At 36.8% G+C, this 18,968-nt stretch overlaps 4 protein-coding genes across 6 annotated transcripts; 2 read left to right on the top strand and 2 right to left on the bottom strand.

Moving 5' to 3' along the window:
• Positions 1 to 442: 442 nt before the first annotated feature.
• LOC110747693 (syntaxin-121-like) lies at positions 443 to 2,535 on the top strand. Its single transcript, XM_088244318.1, has 2 exons — positions 443 to 1,172; positions 1,918 to 2,535. Exons 1-2 carry the CDS (start codon positions 644 to 646, stop codon positions 2,268 to 2,270), a joined length of 882 nt encoding a protein of 293 aa, XP_088100444.1. The 5' UTR covers positions 443 to 643; the 3' UTR covers positions 2,271 to 2,535.
• A 382-nt stretch (positions 2,536 to 2,917) lies between these two features.
• LOC110774196 (TatD related DNase) lies at positions 2,918 to 6,893 on the top strand. 2 transcript variants are annotated; one of them, XM_088244317.1, is made up of 13 exons: positions 2,918 to 3,166; positions 3,288 to 3,308; positions 3,392 to 3,492; positions 3,606 to 3,663; positions 3,785 to 3,828; positions 3,954 to 4,034; positions 4,187 to 4,257; positions 4,377 to 4,487; positions 4,712 to 4,794; positions 5,496 to 5,712; positions 6,282 to 6,365; positions 6,480 to 6,522; positions 6,628 to 6,893. In XM_088244317.1, exons 1-13 carry the CDS (start codon positions 3,145 to 3,147, stop codon positions 6,682 to 6,684), a joined length of 993 nt encoding a protein of 330 aa, XP_088100443.1. In that variant the 5' UTR covers positions 2,918 to 3,144; the 3' UTR covers positions 6,685 to 6,893. The 2 variants fall into 2 exon arrangements, with proteins under 2 accessions (XP_088100443.1, XP_021834430.1); XM_021978738.2 differs by lacking the exon at positions 6,480 to 6,522 and having other exon boundaries at positions 2,920 to 3,166.
• Positions 6,894 to 7,171: 278 nt separating this feature from the next.
• Positions 7,172 to 9,315, bottom strand: CP33 (chloroplast RNA-binding protein 33). Its single transcript, XM_021978751.2, has 4 exons — positions 8,758 to 9,315; positions 8,557 to 8,658; positions 8,129 to 8,440; positions 7,172 to 7,851 (listed from the first exon to the last, which is right to left on the bottom strand). The coding sequence occupies exons 1-4, from the start codon at positions 9,199 to 9,201 to the stop codon at positions 7,600 to 7,602; spliced, it is 1,110 nt and encodes a 369-aa protein (XP_021834443.1). The 5' UTR covers positions 9,202 to 9,315; the 3' UTR covers positions 7,172 to 7,599.
• A 554-nt stretch (positions 9,316 to 9,869) lies between these two features.
• LOC110774197 (nuclear transcription factor Y subunit A-10-like) lies at positions 9,870 to 15,961 on the bottom strand. 2 transcript variants are annotated; one of them, XM_088244159.1, is made up of 6 exons: positions 15,568 to 15,961; positions 14,685 to 15,016; positions 12,284 to 12,375; positions 12,098 to 12,166; positions 11,263 to 11,403; positions 9,870 to 10,785 (listed from the first exon to the last, which is right to left on the bottom strand). In XM_088244159.1, the coding sequence occupies exons 2-6, from the start codon at positions 14,941 to 14,943 to the stop codon at positions 10,381 to 10,383; spliced, it is 966 nt and encodes a 321-aa protein (XP_088100285.1). In that variant the 5' UTR covers positions 14,944 to 15,016; positions 15,568 to 15,961; the 3' UTR covers positions 9,870 to 10,380. The 2 variants fall into 2 exon arrangements, with proteins under 2 accessions (XP_088100285.1, XP_021834431.1); XM_021978739.2 differs by having other exon boundaries at positions 15,691 to 15,961.
• Positions 15,962 to 18,968: the final 3,007 nt, after the last annotated feature.

The following is an 18,968-nucleotide window of genomic DNA, read 5'->3' as shown; positions in this document are numbered from 1 at the left end:
TTATTTCACACCTTATAATATTAAAACCAACTTTTAACATTATGTTCTTTGTCAACTGAAGTTGTTACGAATAAACTTCTAAATTATTGAAGGAAGTCGGTCTAATTTTATACACAACTTGGATCTTCCTAAATTAATCCAACTTGTATACATAAACACACATAAATATAGGAAAATAAGTGTCAAATAATTCTTAATGTAACGGTACTTCTCTTCTCAATATTAAAAAAACGTGTTTACTTACTTCGCATAGCCGGAACAAAATGAAACCATCAGAAAATAATTATCATGGGACGAGGTAGGTTACTTTTTAGGATTAACTTGTCCACACAACAGTAGTCCTGAATTGCTCCAAATAGATACTAGAAGGGTGGAAAAAACATGGGTTTTTTCCTTTGGCTGCTAAAGGAATCGTACTTGGTACCTGGTACTTGGGATAGCTTTGAACCCTTCAAAGTTAGAAGAAGTTCATCGAACGCGGCCAAGACTTGACCACCAAGTCAAAAACGACTGCCATAAACCATTCTCTGTGCATAACATCCCCAACACAAACCAAAAAATTAATTTGAACACGCAAAAACTCAGAGAGAGAGCCACCACCAATTTCTGAGTTTCCGATCATTTCCATAGCCTCCCGGAAGAAATGAACGACTTGCTCTCAAGATCCTTCTCCGGGGCCTCGCCGGACCACCATGTCATCGAAATGACCCCTTCGAAAGGCGACGACCTCGGCAAGTTCTTCCAGGACGTCGAGGCTGTCCAGAGCGAGCTCGACGAGCTGCAGAAGCTCAACAAGAGTCTTCGGAGCGCCCACGAGCAGAGCAAGACCCTCCACAACGCCAAGGCTGTCAAGGAGCTCAGAACCCGCATGGACGCTGACGTCCACCTCGCTTTAAAGAACGCGAAGATCCTTAAGGTGAGGTTGGACGCCTTGGATCGGTCCAACGGCGCCAACCGGAGCCTGCCTGGCTGCGGCCCCGGATCATCGTCGGACCGGACAAGGACGTCTGTGGTCAACGGGCTGAGGAAGAAGCTCAAGGATTCTATGGATAGCTTTAATGACTTGAGGCAGAAGATATCGTCTGAGTATAGAGAGACTGTTCAGCGTAGGTACTTCACCGTCACCGGAGACAACCCTGATGAGAAAACCGTTGACCTTCTTATCTCCACCGGTAAGATAACAGTTCCAATACCATATTTTGTCAAACATTTGAATTTACAATATTTCCTTAGCTTGGTCTTGCCCGTTAGAAAGTAGAGTTTACCATTCAACAAAGGTTGGCTGATCAAATTTATTCATCAAATTTGTTCACTAAATCAAATGAAAAAAGGTTATTAGCCGGGCGTATCTCACATCACGTGACATGTTGATAAAGTTTATCAAATTCAACTTAAATTATCACACACGTATTCATGTAGAATAGTCAGAGTTTGTTTTGTTTAAAAAAAAACATTAGTACATGAGGAAACTATCACACTGTCACTTAATATTACAAATTGATCCATATTATAACATATGTATTTATTTATTAATACTCTAATATAAGTTCATGACATATCAACTATGTCATTCACTCATATTATAACACGTGAATTAGTAATTAACAATACGTAACCGTATGAGTATAAAACTAAAAAATTTGTCACAAAATTTGAATTTGGAACCTCTCTCAACATTGGGAAGAAAGATATAACTAACGAATAGTTAGTTATAGTACATACATATATCATTAGTCTTTAGATATTTGTAAATACACTGAGTATATAATTTAGGTGAATTCGGTATCTCATATCAACATGTCACATGGTACAACATCTTACTTGTTAGAAGTCATGATTGAAATTTAAACAATTTATACAATGCCACGAGCAAAATTATATGCTTTAGAATTAATAGGATGAAGCAACTATATGCAGGTGAAAGCGAGACATTTTTGCAGAAGGCAATCCAAGAGCAAGGAAGAGGGAGGGTTCTGGACACCATATCCGAGATCCAAGAGAGGCATGATGGTGTGAAAGCCATGGAGAGGAATCTGAATGAGCTGCACCAGGTGTTCATGGACATGGCAGTTCTGGTGCAAGCTCAAGGTGAGCAGCTGGACAACATTCAGAGCCACGTGGAGCGAGCTAATTCGTACGTGCATTCCGGCACTCAGCAGTTGCAGAAGGCCAGGTTCTTGCAGAAAAACACCCGAAAATGGACCTGCTATGGCATCATAATCTTGCTCATCATCGTCGGCATTATTTTGGCCTCAACGCTGACTAATTAAGTACATAGATCAAATATTTTATAGGCAATCGGAAAAATTTAGATGAATTATAATTATGCAGTGAATGAAATTGATATGTGTTTGGCAAAGTCTGCGTGCGGTCGTCCATCTATACTTTTGTTTTTATTTTCCTTTATTAATATATTTTTTTTAATACTGGAGGTGCTCTCTATGTATATTGTAAGTATATTTGATTTTTTGAACGAAGGGTGTATTTTTTGATGGGATATTTATATGATATGTAGCATTTTTCTCTGTTAAAGAATTTGTTTGATCAATTTTTTTTTTAAATTTCCAACTAGTTTAATAGAATTTTGTAACAAAGTATTCTCCTTACGGACCAATTCTCTAATCCTAGAACTAAAGCCTCAAATTATCTATATAAATAAAGCAAAAGGTAGAGAATGGTAAAACATTCAAAATATCAAAAAATGCCCTTGGTTAATGCAAACATTAAGAATTGAAATTATTAATTAAATGAGAATAATATAGTAAATTCACACTTTTTCATATTAAAAAAATTAAAATTAAAAGAAAAATCAGATAATGAATTCTATTTTTAAGGAACACTACCCATTATTTTTTTTAATTTAAAATTAAAAAAAAAACCTCGTGGAGAGACTATGCTGAGAGGTCAATCCAACCGTATGATAATATTGAACTTGAACATATTCAAAGCTCGATTCTTGAAACCCTCACCCAAAATGGGCTAAACGGACCCAATTATATTGGTTTATAATTATGACCGATTTCTGTTCAGAATTTGTGCTCTAAACCAGACCAAACCGGAGCTTTCCCGTCACAAACCAAAAGCAAAACGAGATTTTAGTAATATCAGCAGGTCTTTCCTTTCACTCTCGCTATCAGCTTGGCTATGGCGACAGTCCGCATGATTGGCAAGTAGCTCTTCCAAAATCCTTTCTTTCCACATCAATACCTTCATTCATTCATTCTTACACGCAATTAATTAGTCTCTATCTCTCTCTCTCTCTGCGGTTTTGGTGACACCAAGTACAGATATAGCCGTCAACTTCACAGGTGAGGCATTTCATCAAACACTTCTCATACCATTTTTGCTTCTTAAATTCGAGTATCGAAACTGAAATTGAAAAAGAAAACAGATGGAATGTTCAAAGGAATCTACAATGGGAAGCAGTGCCACGTCTCGGATATAGCTACGGTTTTGAGCAGGGCTTGGACTGCCGGCGTCGACCGCATCATCGTAATTCTCTTTCTCTCTTTCTTTGTTTATTTTCTTTTTGAGCATATAATAGTTAGCTAATTATTATGGTTTAATGCGCTCTGAAATTAGAATTAGGCTTATGGATAATGTAGGTCACTGGTGGATCACTTGAGGAATCAAAGGAAGCTCTAACAATTGCAGAAACCGATGGTTTTTTTCACTTGCTCCGTTTTGTTGCGATTACTATATTGTAGTATATAAATATCATTGTCAAGTTTCAAAAATGTATCTTTTGAGCAACAAATGTGGGGTTTCCTCTGTTTTTTTGCAGCAAGGCTTTTTTGTACAGTTGGTGTGCACCCAACTAGATGCAAGGTTTGCTATTTTTTATATCATAATTGTGTGGAAATAGTTGAAATGTACATTTGTTTGATTTTGGGCTTGGATTAGAGATGCTTGTGAGTGAATTAGGCTTATTGTGTTTTGTGTATTCTGTTTAGGAATTCGAAGAGAGTGGGGATCCAGATAAGCATTTTCAGGCGCTTTTGTCATTGGCCAAAGAGGGAATAGAGAAAGGAAAGGTATGTCCCATACCCAACGGCCCATTCTCTTTATCATGAAGAAAATAAGGCATGCACTATCAGGTTCTTAAAAAGAGTGGTCTGTTCAGATATTGATATCAGGAAGTAATATGTTTTATGCTGCTTAATTTGTTCTCCCTTGTGTTTGTAAGGTGGTTGCAATTGGTGAATGTGGATTGGACTATGATAGGCTTCAGTTTTGCCCAGCAGAGATTCAAAAGAAGTATGTGGTTTCTGAAAGATTTTCTTTTTCTCCATTTTCTGCTTGTTCCCTATTACTTTTCTTTCGATCAAATGATACATTCTGTCGTTCCCATCATTTTTCTGTATTGCAAAATCTAGGTATTTTGAGAAGCAGTTTGAATTAGCACATGCCACTAAGCTGCCCATGTTTCTGCATATGCGTGCAGCTGCTCCAGATTTTTGTGAAATTGTGGAGAGAAATAGGAGCAGGTGAGAATGCTGTGAGCACCATAATTCTATAATCAAAATGTGCTGGTTAAGTTATCCCTATTTATTTTCTTTCTTTTCTCTTTTTAAATTTTCGCCCACCCTCAAATTCCCTAGTTCTGGTTGACGGGGAAAGTAGAATAAAACTGAAAAAAATGACTTGACGGGGGAAAGCAGTGTCTGTGCTTTGTGCATGAACTTGTTACATTTCCTCTGCTATTTCACAGATTCAGCGCAGGGGTGGCCCATTCATTTACTGGTAGTGCAGAAGATCGTGATAAACTTCTTTCCATCAGCAACATGTATATAGGTGAAAATGTTATTAAAAATAGCATATCTTAAAATATTAATCTGTCTATCCCTGTTTAAGTTTACGATGTCTAGTTTGTTCACTAATGTTTTAAACTGAATTTCTTTGAATATGATATATTCGGGTTAAATATGGAAAAAGGAAAAGAAAATAAGATGTACTATGCCTAGAGGATTTCATAAAAGTTGATGGTTAGGCATGGCTTTTGATTGGACAGTTTCTGCATTTGTTAGTCGACCCCGATTCTCCAAAAGAGGGAGAAATAAATTAGACGAAAGGATGATACAACTGAGTCTGTTTTAGTGTCTAGATTGGAATGTATATAGGTTTGTGAAAATAAGAAAGATGTTTAAAGAAACTTTGGGGCTTTATGAGAGATCAAGATGACCCCAATGTAGGCCAAACTGGGGGTAGATGCAAGAACAGATGATGGATGTCTTAAATCCCCTTAATAATGTAAAAAGACATGCTGCTAGTCAAGATTGATTTACCAAAAGGAGTGATATTGTGGTTGAGTAGAAAGTTAATGTTTTTGTATAGAGGGGATTTTGATTTGAACATTTACTTTTTTAGTAGGATCAGGAAAGTCAGTGTCCTATATACTGATTTCTCCTCCATGGTTAAACAACACCTTCTGTTACATAATGAACATTTTATGTTGATTAAGATGGGGCTCATGAATACCTTTTTGTACCAAACAGGTGTAAATGGTTGCTCTCTGAAGACAACTGAGAATCTCGATGTTGTGAGGAGCATTCCTATTGAGAGGATGATGATTGAGACAGATTCTCCATATTGTGGAATCAAGAACACAAGTGCCGGGATTAAATTTGTAAAGTCCACTTGGCCTTCTAAGAAGAAAGAGAAGTACGATCAAGAGTGCATTGTTAAAGACCGCAATGAACCGTGTTTGGTTCGGTAAGTGGAAATGTTTTCCTACCACCATACCATGAACTTTTTATTTACTTTTCCTTATGTGAAAAGAAGAAGAATAATGAACCTGTAATGTGTACGCAGAAAACTCTTACAGCATGAGTTGACCTGTTATACTGTTCAGTGAAAAGTAATTTCACCTAATTAGAAATCACTCCTGTAAGAAGTCCCAGTACTGCATAGTATTTACAATAAGATATCTAATAATCTTATGTCACAAGGTGTTATATAAGAACTGAAGGTGTGTGATGTGTCTAGTAGGGAAATTATATTTGTCAGATGGAAGTGTTTTATAATGGACTACCCATGTATTTATCTTTGTTGGGACAACCTTACTGTTCTGAAACGTGAATATTTTACATTCTTGTTTGCCTTAATATTGCATTCTGGATCTTCTGTGTCTTCTCTTTCATAACTTGACATATAGTTTGACCTTAGTGATTTCAAATTCTATGTCAACAGGTGTCTCTTGGCATGTTCCTTTGAAGTGGTTTTTGTTTTAAGCTTCTAAATTATGTATCTGCTTCTTAATTCAACATGTTTGTTGTTTCCAGGCAAGTTCTAGAGGTGGTAGCTGGTTGCAAAGGAATCAGTGAAATAGGTCAACTGAGCAGGACACTATACCACAACACTTGCCGGTAATTTTTCTTGAACTTTTTGGACTGTCTGCATCTTCTTTAGATGTGTAGTGGACCTCATGGAGTAAACTCGTAGCTCTCTCTGCTGGAACACCAATTCACATTGTATGGCAGATTTTATGAGTTTTGTCATTGCAACCTGAGCATGATCAGACCAGTAGTTACATCCCATATTTGCCAGTAGAGTCTGTCGCTGTGGTGCTTTATTCACGGGTCATTGTAAGGTATGAGGTTTGCTTCATAACAACTTACTGTTGTGCAGGGTTTTCTTTCCTCAGGACTTGGATTCTGCAGCAGATTCTCTACTTGCTGGTCATGACCCTCAGTGACAAAACCAAATTCCTTCCCGCCGAAGGTTATTCAGTTCCTCTTTTATATCTCGAGACATGTCACTTTTTTATTTATTTTCCTTCTGAAAGTGACATTCATCATCGGTGGATAGTAGCCATATTTAGTTAAACTCCATTCTGTATTTTTATTTGCCAGCTACCTCCAGTTATGAAAATAGAGGATTCATTTTATTATTGAGTTGAGGATTTATCAAATATGTTTTAGAGATCAAATTATTTATTCTCAGGCTGTATTAGTAAATTGTCGTTGCTTTCAAAAAGCTCTATTAGGTTCTAACATACTTGCAACTAAAATTAGTTAAAAACATTGATGCACTTCCGTAGTCAACAAATTGAACTTTTAAAAAGACTAAAAAATAGAAAGAAATCCCAGCGGATGAATAAAAAAAACACACTGGCAGGTCGTCGGCATGAACTGAAAATGGAAGGTGACTTATTTTTTACGTAGCAATAATATTAATTTGAAATATTTTCCTCTCTTTTATATATAATGTAAAAGAAATTACATTATTAATTATAATTCATTATCAGTATACGACAAGCGTATCAATGCACTAATTGAATGAAAGTAAAAATACAGGGCCGATTAAGAGTTGGATTCTGCCATTGTTACAGGACCTATAGCCACTGCCTCAAATATCAGTTTTTGTGGCACAAAACTGGTACTAGGCAACCTTGTTGTGCCTACGTTAACTGCATGCACATTTGCTCTAAAACCATGTAACTCTTGCTCTTACCAAACAAAAAGGAAAACCATTTTAACTCTCGAATTTGCCTCATACCAACTTGGCAATTTGCACACAGCTGTGGAAAAGGAACAGGATATTGAAGCAAGAATAACCCACATTCAAGCACCCACTCCTCTTCAATAATAACCCCGGAATTCAGACGCTAACGCTAGAAGAAACCAATTCACTGCTGCCAGCATCTTCTGTCGTTGTTTCTGATGCTGGGGGAGACACCAACTCGCTGCTGTCTGTGTTTTCTGCGGTTGTTGTTTCTGATGCTGGAGGAGAAACCACTTCGCTGCTGTCTGTGTCTTGTGCAGTTGCTTCTGATGCTGGCGAGGAGGAAACAGAAACAGTCCTAGCTCTTTCTGCAGCCATATTTAATCGTAAAGGCCGCCCATCAACCTCCTGTTTTTCAATTCCACACACAAACAAACGGATTATTATGGAACCACAATATCAATCACAAGGATCAATTGCCATTACTCATTTGGTACCCCGTACTAGATCGCATTAGACCTACTTATGTTGTCAGACAAATGCTTATGTTGCCATTTGAGTGTGAGCCACACATGCGGGCAAGAATCAACTTGATCAGTGGTTCATATTTAGAGTCTGACAACATAAGCCAGTCAATTCCTTCCTATACCGCGTACCAAATGAGGGGTTAACAAAATTTTCTTACCACTTCATTCATGGCAGCAACAGCAGATACTGCAGCCTCATTAGTTTCAAAAGTGACAAACCCAAAACCTCTGGATCTTCCAGAACCCCTCTCATATATGACCTTGGCACCCAACAGCCCTGGCTGCCCTTCAAAGGCATCTTTGAGACCCTGTGAAGTCAGGCCCCAGCCAAGGTTTCCAGCATAAATCTTATGAGGGCTATCTATGTACACCTTGAACCCACTCCTTATGCTCTTGGGTCCCAATATTTCCCTTTCCCCTCCTTTTGGCACTTCTGGGAAGTTCACCTTCACATTTCTTCCTCCTACTTGCTATCAAAATTTTCATCATCACCAACAAATAAATTAATAAATACATAAAACCCCCCCAAAAAAAAGTTATTGCATTCAAAAATCAACTAACACAACCAAATTTGATTGATACTTACAGAGCCATCAAACATCCGAATGGCCTGTTGAGCTTCCTCCACAGTTGACATTGTAACAAACCCAAATCCCCTGCTCCTATCTGTGACTCTGTCATAAATAATCTGCAACAAAATTCAACAAAAACCCACAAACAAAATCATCAAAAATTCTACAAACCCATTAAAGCAAACAATGGAATCACAAAGAAGAAAAGCTCAAACCTCTGAGAAAACCACAGTGCCCGCCTCACCAAACACCTCAGCCAGTTGGGTTGAAGTCAAAGAATAAGGCAAATTCCCTACATAGAGCCTCCCAGCGTCATTGTAAGACGCTACCTTCGGCTCTTCCTCTCTTTGTTCTTGTTCTTCTTCCTTTTCAATGGGTTCTGCTTCTGGGTTTTGTTGTTCTTCACTATCCCTGTCTTCTTCGACTTCGAAACCGTCGAAGGCCGCCAAAGGGCGGCGAAATTGGGTGAGAGAAGAGAGGCGAGAGAAGGTGGGGAAATGGGCTTTGAGCTTGAGGGGTTTAGGGGGTTTAATATGTGGCGGGAAGTGGCTTGGGATTGGGGTGGGTGAGTGGGGGATTGAGAAGTTGGAGATTTTGTTGCAGAGTGAAGAAGAACAAGAAGTACTTGTAGAAGCCATGGATAGAGAGGAAGCTAGCATTGTGAGAGGAAATGGTGGGATTGAAAAGTTGGCTTTTGGTTGGGGAAGGTCTCCAAGTAGAAGACAGGGGAGGGGCTTTGCAATTGACTATTGGCATGGATAAGGTTTGCTCGGCTCTTTGGATTTTCATTTGATAATTTAATCTATATTTTGTTTTGTTTGGGGTTTTTATTTTCTCAGATGGGGGTTTAGAATTTTTTTCTTCTTTGAATACAAACGATAGTCTAAACTACAAATTAGGAAAATTTCTCACACACTACAAAGGTGTCATGAGAATTCAAACATAAATCTACAAGTCAAGACCTTTTTTCACTAAGCTGAACCATTGATTAAGTACCTAAGTAATAGAGGGAGATTTCAAAACTCCTCATTGAAACAAAATATCATTCAAAAGTTGTTCATATCGAGATTATGTGCTATTATGGGCAAAATCATGCATGACATTTACCATTTGACTAATTAATTTGAGGATGTTTGAGGATGCATGGCATTCACCATTTCACTTTTAAACTTTTTATTTTAAAAGATGGCAAATCTAGTATATTATATTTTTTAAAGGTGATTGAAAGAGCTGTTGTTCAATCAATGAGGCAAAAATGCTGTCTTACAAAATGATGAAGTCTTTCCTCCCTTGAAAGTAAACTGGCAGAAAGAGAAAATAATAATAATAATAATAATAAAGAGGACATCCACTGTTCTTAAGATATAATACATTATTCTTCAAACAACACAACATTAAGTTATACATTACACCAACCCAGGAGGTCAAAAATCCAGATACTAGATATTAGAGAATTACACAACAATTTAGCCTGTTTAGTTTAGATCACAAACGCATACCAGACTCTCAAGTTCTTATTCAGACTTATGGGAAGAAAGCCATACATATCATATATTTGTATTCATATGTAGTCTACTGCATTAATTTTATGTAGCTTCAAGGTTTTCGCTAGCCACCCGAGCGAGCAGGATGATTGCATGGAATGGCAGGAAAACCTATCCGTACATGAGCCAAGAATGAGTTGCCTTTGATAGCAACCAGATGGGGGCGGGCAATCCTAGAACCAAAAGCTGTTGCAATAACCATAACAGAAACTGCAACAAAGCTTCTCCATCTGGTTGTGGAATAGATGGGGCTAGCGCAACAAGTTCGCACCAACCCCACCTTTTCCCTTGCTATCAAACTTTGAGGTTGCAGCAGTTATCTCCTGCTGCAACCCATTTGGTTGGAATGACCATACCACGCACACTATCCATCATGTCTGACAGAGAGTGCACAGAGGGACCGAGATGATTGATGGAAAAACGATCAAGATCTCTCCTAGAGTACACGCTGGTCACCTCTGACCCTGATATGTTTGAACTGCTGCCATTTGTTTCCTTTGAGGAGTTTAAGGTTCCACTTTCAGATTGCAGGAGTTCAGAACTATGAGAACCAGAGTGCCTAAACAGCTGTCCATCACCAACTTGCGTCCCTTCAGTTTCGTTTTTCCCAATGTTCATAGTCTTTGTGTTCAGAAAACGACCACCACATCCCCTTGGTCGACGCAGTGCATGAAGATGGCGTGACTCATGCATATATGGCTATATCAATAAGAAAGATTATAGGTCATTAAATAAAAGAGAAAAATCTTTTCCTCAGATGTGCATTTTGGTTTTGAATAATATATCCTACTGGAAATTTGGTAAAGTTGTCATTTTACTTATACCTATTTTATAAAATATTAAAGCTGGTCAAATTTTTAAACTCCCTTGAAAACCAAAAAGATCTTGAATTGAAAAACCAAATGAATAAAGACATCCACCCATATCCAATAGGCCAAACAATTGGGTGGATGGATGACTATCAATCCAAGAATTCCATAAGTAGCTAAATTATGTTGTTTTATCTGAAACAAGAAGCCAAGAATCTAGGTGGCCTAAACTTGTCACTTCATATTTCATGTAAAACATTCAGATTTTCCATCCAGTGACAGTAATCAACTTTTGGAATACCTTTACAGCAGTCACATTATATTGATGTTTCCCCCTTACAGATAGTGAAATTTTGAGATATCATACCTTACGAAGTGTAGCTGCTCTGTTCTCCATGACTGCCTTGGCACGGGATTGTCGGCGGCGGATGATCCCATGGTATTGCTTAGCATTTACATAGATTGGTCCTTCATCGGCAGTCAAGTTCAGCGGCAGCATAATGCGCCCCTAATCCATTGCAAATGGACGAGTATGTGCATCAGTAAATTTGCCAAACTTAAGAACATATCATGAAAAATGTAGAGCAACAGCCAAGCAACAACAAAGATCCTTTGAAGAGTAAAACTCATATATACAAAACCTGTATAACCTTATATTTACCTGATGACATTTGAAACCACACTTTCTGATGTATGAACAGCACTTACTGACTGATAATGCGGCTTCAATTGGCTCTTTTCTTTACTAATATTTAGGTGGAATTTCTCTTTCGCTTCTATATAAGGTTTCTTATTATTTTCCTTAAGAAATGAATTCTCTGCTTGTCTTGACATTGCTTAATTTTTAATCAGAGTAAAATATCAAAGACAAGCAGAGACGTGCTAATTCTCATGCTCGTGCACAGACAGGGGAATAAAGATAGATTTTCCAAGTTAATCCTAAAAATGGTTTCTAGTTTTCATAACTATAGTATCAGGAGACACAAAGAAGAGCATGTTTCACTACGAAATTAATAGAATGAAACTCGTACTAAAACAAGTTCTATGTCTCATATTTCCCTTTAAATATGCTACCAAGGAAAAGATAGAATATTCTAAAGTTAAAGAAAAAAAAGAAAATGAAAATCTCTTTGCAAGAATAACATAATTGCAATAGCGCAGATCCACATACAAAGAGGTAGGAGAAATGATAAAAGACTCACTGAAATTTGAGGTCCATATGTTGAGAAGAGTCCATAACATTGATCCATATATGGATATTTTGCACAGATCTGCAGTTCAAGTCCAGAACAAAGAACCAAGTAATAAGCAAGAGTCACCAAAACCATATTCACTAGTCCTAAAAAGTTATGAATTCAAAAAATATAAAAAAGAAAAGAAAGGCTTACCATAGGCTGGCTGAATCCCAGCTCAAAATGAGCACGATATTTTTGCGGAGATGATTGCAGGGAGATTGCTGCCTGGGATTTTTGACCATCCCCTGCAAATTAACAATTAAACCCAACTGAGAAACTACTTTGCTGGTTAGCCATGATTGAACAGAAGTGCCCAGAGTTGGAAGAGCTTTCGGGTATCAAAACCTTTCCAAAAACAAAAAAGAGCTTTGATAGAAATTAAAACCTCTATGTGCATATTTTCATATTTTGCGTATCAAAATTTTGTTATACATATTTCTGTCAAGATGATAATCAAATTAAGTCTACAACCAAAAGTACAATCAAAGAATGAAAACCTGGGTTTCATTGGAGAAGGAAATCATTTTAAACAAGTTGTGAAACAAAGATATGTGAACTAGATGATATTTCATCCATCAGTAAGGTTTTGTTTTCCCCTCTACTTAACAAGGGCTTGTGAGGGAGAATAGAAAGTTTTCGGTTAAGGCATTCTAGTATGTTCTAATACTATTGTCACAGAATAGTATTATCGTTCATTTATCAAGTAATGTCTGCATACTGGGATGTCTACTCAGCAGGTGAATCTTCAAGAGTTTATTTTCTACCCCAGTAGAGGTACTGCAAATTAACTTCCCACGCTTCTACAGATATTTTTCTATATTTGTAGTCAATAGTACTGGAAATGACCCCAGAATGCTTCTAAAACTAACACCCAACCTTTGTACTAATTGATTCAAGTCCAATGTTGGATACAATTTCTCCCAAGTAATGCTGTTACCTTGGACCTAATCCCTACAAGGCAGCATTTGGTGGGCGTTTTGGAACAAAAGTGTGTGAAACGAAGTAACACAAGCAAACTTTAAATAGGCTGCTCATAAGCCTCACCAGTCATCAATGCTAAAGTCCTCTCCTCCCCTGGGTGCCCTTAAAGGTGTCATGTACTTCAAATTTTCCACTCCCAGATTACTAAATAATGATTACAATCTAATAACTTCTATTTTAAAAAGAGCATGGTTCTTGCTATTATTTCTTTTGTACGCATTGCTTCCCTGTACAACCAATTTCATCATTTTCATACTCTTTCTCTAGCATTTTTGAGAATTGGTAATTACACTCCAACGGAAGGTACAATTAGTTACATCCTCTGTAAATTAGCACTGGACTAGATAGTTCAACAAACCAGACCAGATCTTTCGGGGAAGAGAAACCCTTCTTTACATTTCCCATGCATGATGAAGAAAAAAACTTCAACATTTACAGGACAGAGATGGGTACTCAGGGTATACAGTGGCACCATTCAAACCATTTGATATGACAAATTAAATTTTCAAGAACCAACTTTCTAAATAACATGTGCAATATGTTTGATTTACATTACGAAGAATTTTGGATACCAAATAGATGTGGGTGCTATGACCACACAACTGTGCCATCTGTCAATGCTTAGTCAAACTTCAAACAGAAGATGGTTATTCATTTCATGAAAAAGATGTTCCTTTTGTGATGTTTGTCTATATCTACTTTAACAACTAAGTCCCACTTTGTTGTTCTTACTTCACAATAAGTCAGTTACACTGTATTGCCAGTTGGCCACTGCTTATTTTCCATCCCAAGGTCTGCTAGTTAAATTAAACAGAAACGTGTTTTCAATTACTGCAACTATACCACATAAAGATTCTTTCTTATCCTGAATAAGAACTAATAGGAATTTGCAAATAAAAAGGGTACTGGAAAAACCATTTTCACCAGCAGCTGAAAACCTTTAGGGCTAATACTCTGATCATCATAGCCTAAGTACTGTAATGTGGTCCTAAAAGGAAAACCATTCCTATTATCTCAGTTCTGGTCTTCCACAAATCTTTTTCACTAGTTATAGTTTGTTCTTTTTTTGCAGCAGTACTGTTATCATCTATGATGTTTAAGCCACTTATCAACAAACTCACATGAAGCAAAATTCACCTTGAGGATGTCATAGAAAGATTCTTGTACCAGCTATACTATCTATTACGTATTAACTACACTCACTCTCTTCACACTATATGACTAAACCTTTACTTGCCACATGCAATTTGGCTACAGAAGGTTAATCCTTCATCGCCTTCAATTATCAGAAAAGGGGCTATATCCTCCAACTTTTTTACACGAAAAATTTTCCTGACCCCACATTGCAGCTTATTTCCAATCAGTCTAAGGTGAAAAAGGTAACAAAGAGACACCTTCGTGACGAAGGATACAAACCTTATGTCAAAGGCATAAACTGAAATGAAGATAAGTAAGCCAGAAAATCTTTTCTTTTCCCCTTTAAAGTCGCTAAGTAAATGCTATAAACCAAACAACTAAATAAAGAAAAATCTTTTGGAAAAAGAGATATATCAAAAGTAAAGGAGGAGATTACCAGGAAAGATAGTGAACTGATTTGTGTTCCCTTTATTGAGTCCTTGTTCAGTACCTCGCCCTGTAAGTTTAGTGGCAGTGAGTTGGTCCCCACTACTGGTGTGTTCCATGGTAAAAGGTTTAGACTGGCCACAGGATTCTCCATAAGACGGTTGAGATCCGAAGGCACTCCACCAAGGTCCTGACAATGCTGATGACAGCTGCCCCATGGGATTACTAATCCCTTCATGTTCCTTGAAATAGACAGTCTGCATAGCCATATTCTTTCCTCCAAATTAAATGATCCCAGCAACAAGTCTTAATTAATTTGAACTCGAATATTCCATATAATGCCTGCAAATTCAAAGTTACTGTTGAGAAAAAAACCAACTACGCTAGCTTTAGCAAAAGAAGAAAGAAAATAAAGGACAGAAATGTATCTATGTGGTTAAAATCCACCAAAGATCATAGTTTTCGTTCATATGTAATTAATTAGTGAAATTTATTGAGTTTCTGCTCGATTTACAGATGCATCAATGAAGGGTGGCGAGAAAAAAAAAAAAAAAGGGAAATGAAAGAATTAATAAGCATATGCAACTAAAAAGTTCCCTGATAACATGAAATGAAACAATTAGAAGATGAAAGATCATAACTTTTCCAAAAATTATTTTGAGGAAAATAAGAAAAGAATGTCTAACTACCCCATATGAGCTTCCTGCTAGTATAAGCTGAAAACAAGCTGGATTTAAGGGGGGAAAAGGGAAAATTGAGAGAGAGTGAAGAAAAACAAGACACACATAAACCAAGCGAATAGATAACAGAAAATTATCAGCAATAGCAGAAGAGTAGAAAGAGCTCAACGAAAGAAATAGAATTGTGAAAGATATAAGCAAAAATATAATTACCCAGAAGAGAAGCAACAATCACGTCAGCAAAAACCAGAAATCACAGCCATAGAAGCTAAATAACAGCAAGAAAAGAAAGAAAGACAGCATAACGCCAAGTCAAGCTAAAGATTCTGAACAGACCCTTTTAACAGTGAGGTTGCTGAAGAAGAACCCAATTGCAGTGCTTGAAAAAGAAGTGAAAGCAGCAGCTGAATTTGAGTTTTAAGCAGAAGCAGAGAAACCCCACTTGCTAGGAGCCATGTCGGTACAATTACAAGCAAATCAGAGCAATGGAGAGAGAGAGAGAGAGAGAGAGGGGAGAAGGAAGGAGAAAGACGGCCGAGAGAGCGATGATATATGCGCACAAGTGTAATGGAACTACACAGCAGTGGCCAATGAGCTTTGGCTTTCATGCAACACCCCTTTGTATTATGTGCAATTGTGCCATACTTAATACTATAAAATTACATACACATTCTCTCTCTCTCACCTCTTTGTTTATTTCTTTTTTTTATAATAATATAATACTTAAGCTTTTTTAAATTAAATTTATTAATATTAATTATAATAATATACTAAGTTTTGGGGCCATTGTTTTCTTAATTTTTCCCAAATTCAAAATCAAGGGTGTTGAGATCTGTTAGTGAGAGGGTAGTGACCACAAAAAACAATACCAATTGACCCCAAAAGATAAAAAGGGCTGATGGTGTAACCACCCCAGCCTCGGCAAGGGGTGGGACCCACCAGCCTCGGCAAGCCCACGGGCAAGAATCGCTTGGGCTGTTGCCCGAAGGTTGCTGACACAATGCTGATGTCATTATGACATCACCAACTTTAAAAAAATTGAAAAAACAAAAAACAAACAATTTAGAACTTTTTATTTATTTATAAATACATGGTCATATTCTTTACTTTCTGCACCAAAAACTCTATACAAATTCATCTCCTCATATCTCATGTGAATAGTAATTGCCTTTGCCCTAGCCCATAGGCGTGTGAACAAAATTGCAAGGGCTGCCACTATTCACATGAATAGTGACAGCCCTTGCCTTGCCCTTACCTTGCCCTTGCCTATAGGGGCGAAAGTGCTCTTAGAAAGACTCCCACAAGCATTGCTCAGGTGCCATGAAACTACTGGTCTACAAGTTAAAATCCTTTTCCATTGGACTAGACCTCATTTGTTTGTTTGTTTTTTTTTTGTTGAATCTGTCATATACGTTTAAGAAGTGGTGACACTATTCACAATTGCCCTTTGTTTTTACTAATACAAGTGCGTTACAGATAAGTTAAAGCACAAGATTGATAAAGATAAGCCAACAAATAAGATATATAATCATATAAGCATGGGACTTTACTTTTGGGGCGGTTCTTTTTTGGCCCTAGGTTTGCTAACTCAAACATTTCTTACTTTTCTTGGTTGGCCCATCGAAGTCATTGGATGGATGGGTTGGGATGTTAGATGGATATTTCTTTAAAGTTTTTATTTTGTTTTTGTTTCATTTTATTTCAACCTTTTCTTTGTGTTTTTTTCTTCTTCTCCATATGAGTAGTAATATGCCTATAGAGATTACCATTGGTGAGCTATCATCAATGTGAACTCAGTAAGATGCGTTATGCTTTTTTTTTTTCTGGCCAAAACTAAAATATTTATAAATTTGCATATTTTTCTAATACATGCATAGGGTGGAACACACATGTTGCAATTTTGATGATATGATTTTGAATTTGAACTATCAAATATTCACTATTCACCCCCCCACCCCCCGAAAAAATTAAAAAAAAACTATCAATTGCGTTGCGTGTGTCTATGATGGTCGGCCTTGAGGTAACTGTCTCAAACTCCTAATTGTATTCAGTCTAAATAAAAATTCCAATCCATGTTCAACTCTTTATCTTTAGATTATGATGGTCGGCCTAGAACTTATTGTTGACTTGGAGTTTCAAAGCTTACTTTTGCCCACTTCAAAATTGACCTTTGGCCAAAGGGACGTTGCACAGTTACTTGTTTTCTTATATATATTACTACCTTTGTTTTAGCGCGTATATAAACGTCCAAACACCAACCAATTAGCGAGTTATTATAAAGTGGCCCCAAAAGAGTGGTTAATTAGTACCTTATTAACTTACTAATCAGTTAGGGTTTGAACGCTCCTGTATGTACTTATATGGCAATGTTCAATCTTAACTAGCCTTATAATACACCACTGTAAATGTAGATTATTGTTTCAATTTCAACCCTAAACCTTAATTCCAAGTTTCTAAATTAGCAGTTTGATAACATAATATGCATATACATGACGAGATAACACTATCATGTGTACAAGAATATATTAATCAAAATACATGTGGTAATTCTCTTGCTAGATACTTTAACACTATATCATGAATCAACATATCACACATTTAGACATGATAGCATGTGAGACTATTTGACACGTTAATAAAGTTACTTGAATGTATGTTCAATATGGACAATGTAAGAAACCATCACCACATAAATGTATTTGTGTGTGTGCATGCATAAGTTATGTTGCTTTTGCTCGAAAATCAATATGTAGTCTTAATCGAAAATTTTCCAACATAACATATCAGATATAATGACATGTGATAACGCTCGATCGCTCACAGTATTTCGAAATTGCTATTTACAGTCACAAGTGTCATTGTTGCCAAATCGATGTATGACACATCACGTTACTCATCTGTTTCATTTTCTATAAGATTAAGGTTTGTATGTTACGTAACAAGCACACTGAGGGTCGTGACTCGTGAATGTCACTATCATGCAACCCTTGTACATGCTGCTTAACCCTATTTAGTGTCTAAAAGTTAACTTCAAATTTTAAACTCTCTATTTATTCACTCACTCCCTCGTGTCACCCTCCTACTCCAACTACAGTGATGATCAATTAAATTAAATTCATGGACTGTAACAAAAAAATATACACAATAAATAAATAATAATGAAACTTAATGCATGCCGAGATGCTAGTTACTTATAATTTGTGTTTTAAACTTTCAACAACAGAAACAAAGTATTTGAAAACGTGTATACAAATACTAGTCCAAGTCACAGCATGTATTATCATTCTCTTGAATAACTAATGGATATATATTGATTGTCGTTGAACATGTCCAAAACATTATTATGGAGTTCACTCAAATTTTCTCCCCCATGAGTGCTACTTTAACCTACTTACATATATATACGTACATGATCATTCAAATACCCCTTCTTATCTTTTCATTTGTTTATTTGTAATTTCCTAATATCACTCGTACTTAGCTCAACTCATTAAGAACATTTACCCAAGAACTTGAGCCCCTAAGTTCGATTCCCTTGAGTTTTATATTTTGAAAATGAAATATGAACGATCTACTAGTCTTTTATTTTTCTTCTATAAAGTGGTTTGGAGTAG

This window comes from Prunus avium, chromosome 7 (genome assembly GCF_965620075.1).
Source record: "Prunus avium chromosome 7, drPruAviu1.hap1.1, whole genome shotgun sequence".
NCBI classification, from domain to species: domain Eukaryota; kingdom Viridiplantae; phylum Streptophyta; class Magnoliopsida; order Rosales; family Rosaceae; genus Prunus; species Prunus avium.
The sequence above is the reverse complement of the archived record's forward strand: the minus strand, read 5'-3'. Positions and strand labels throughout refer to the sequence as shown.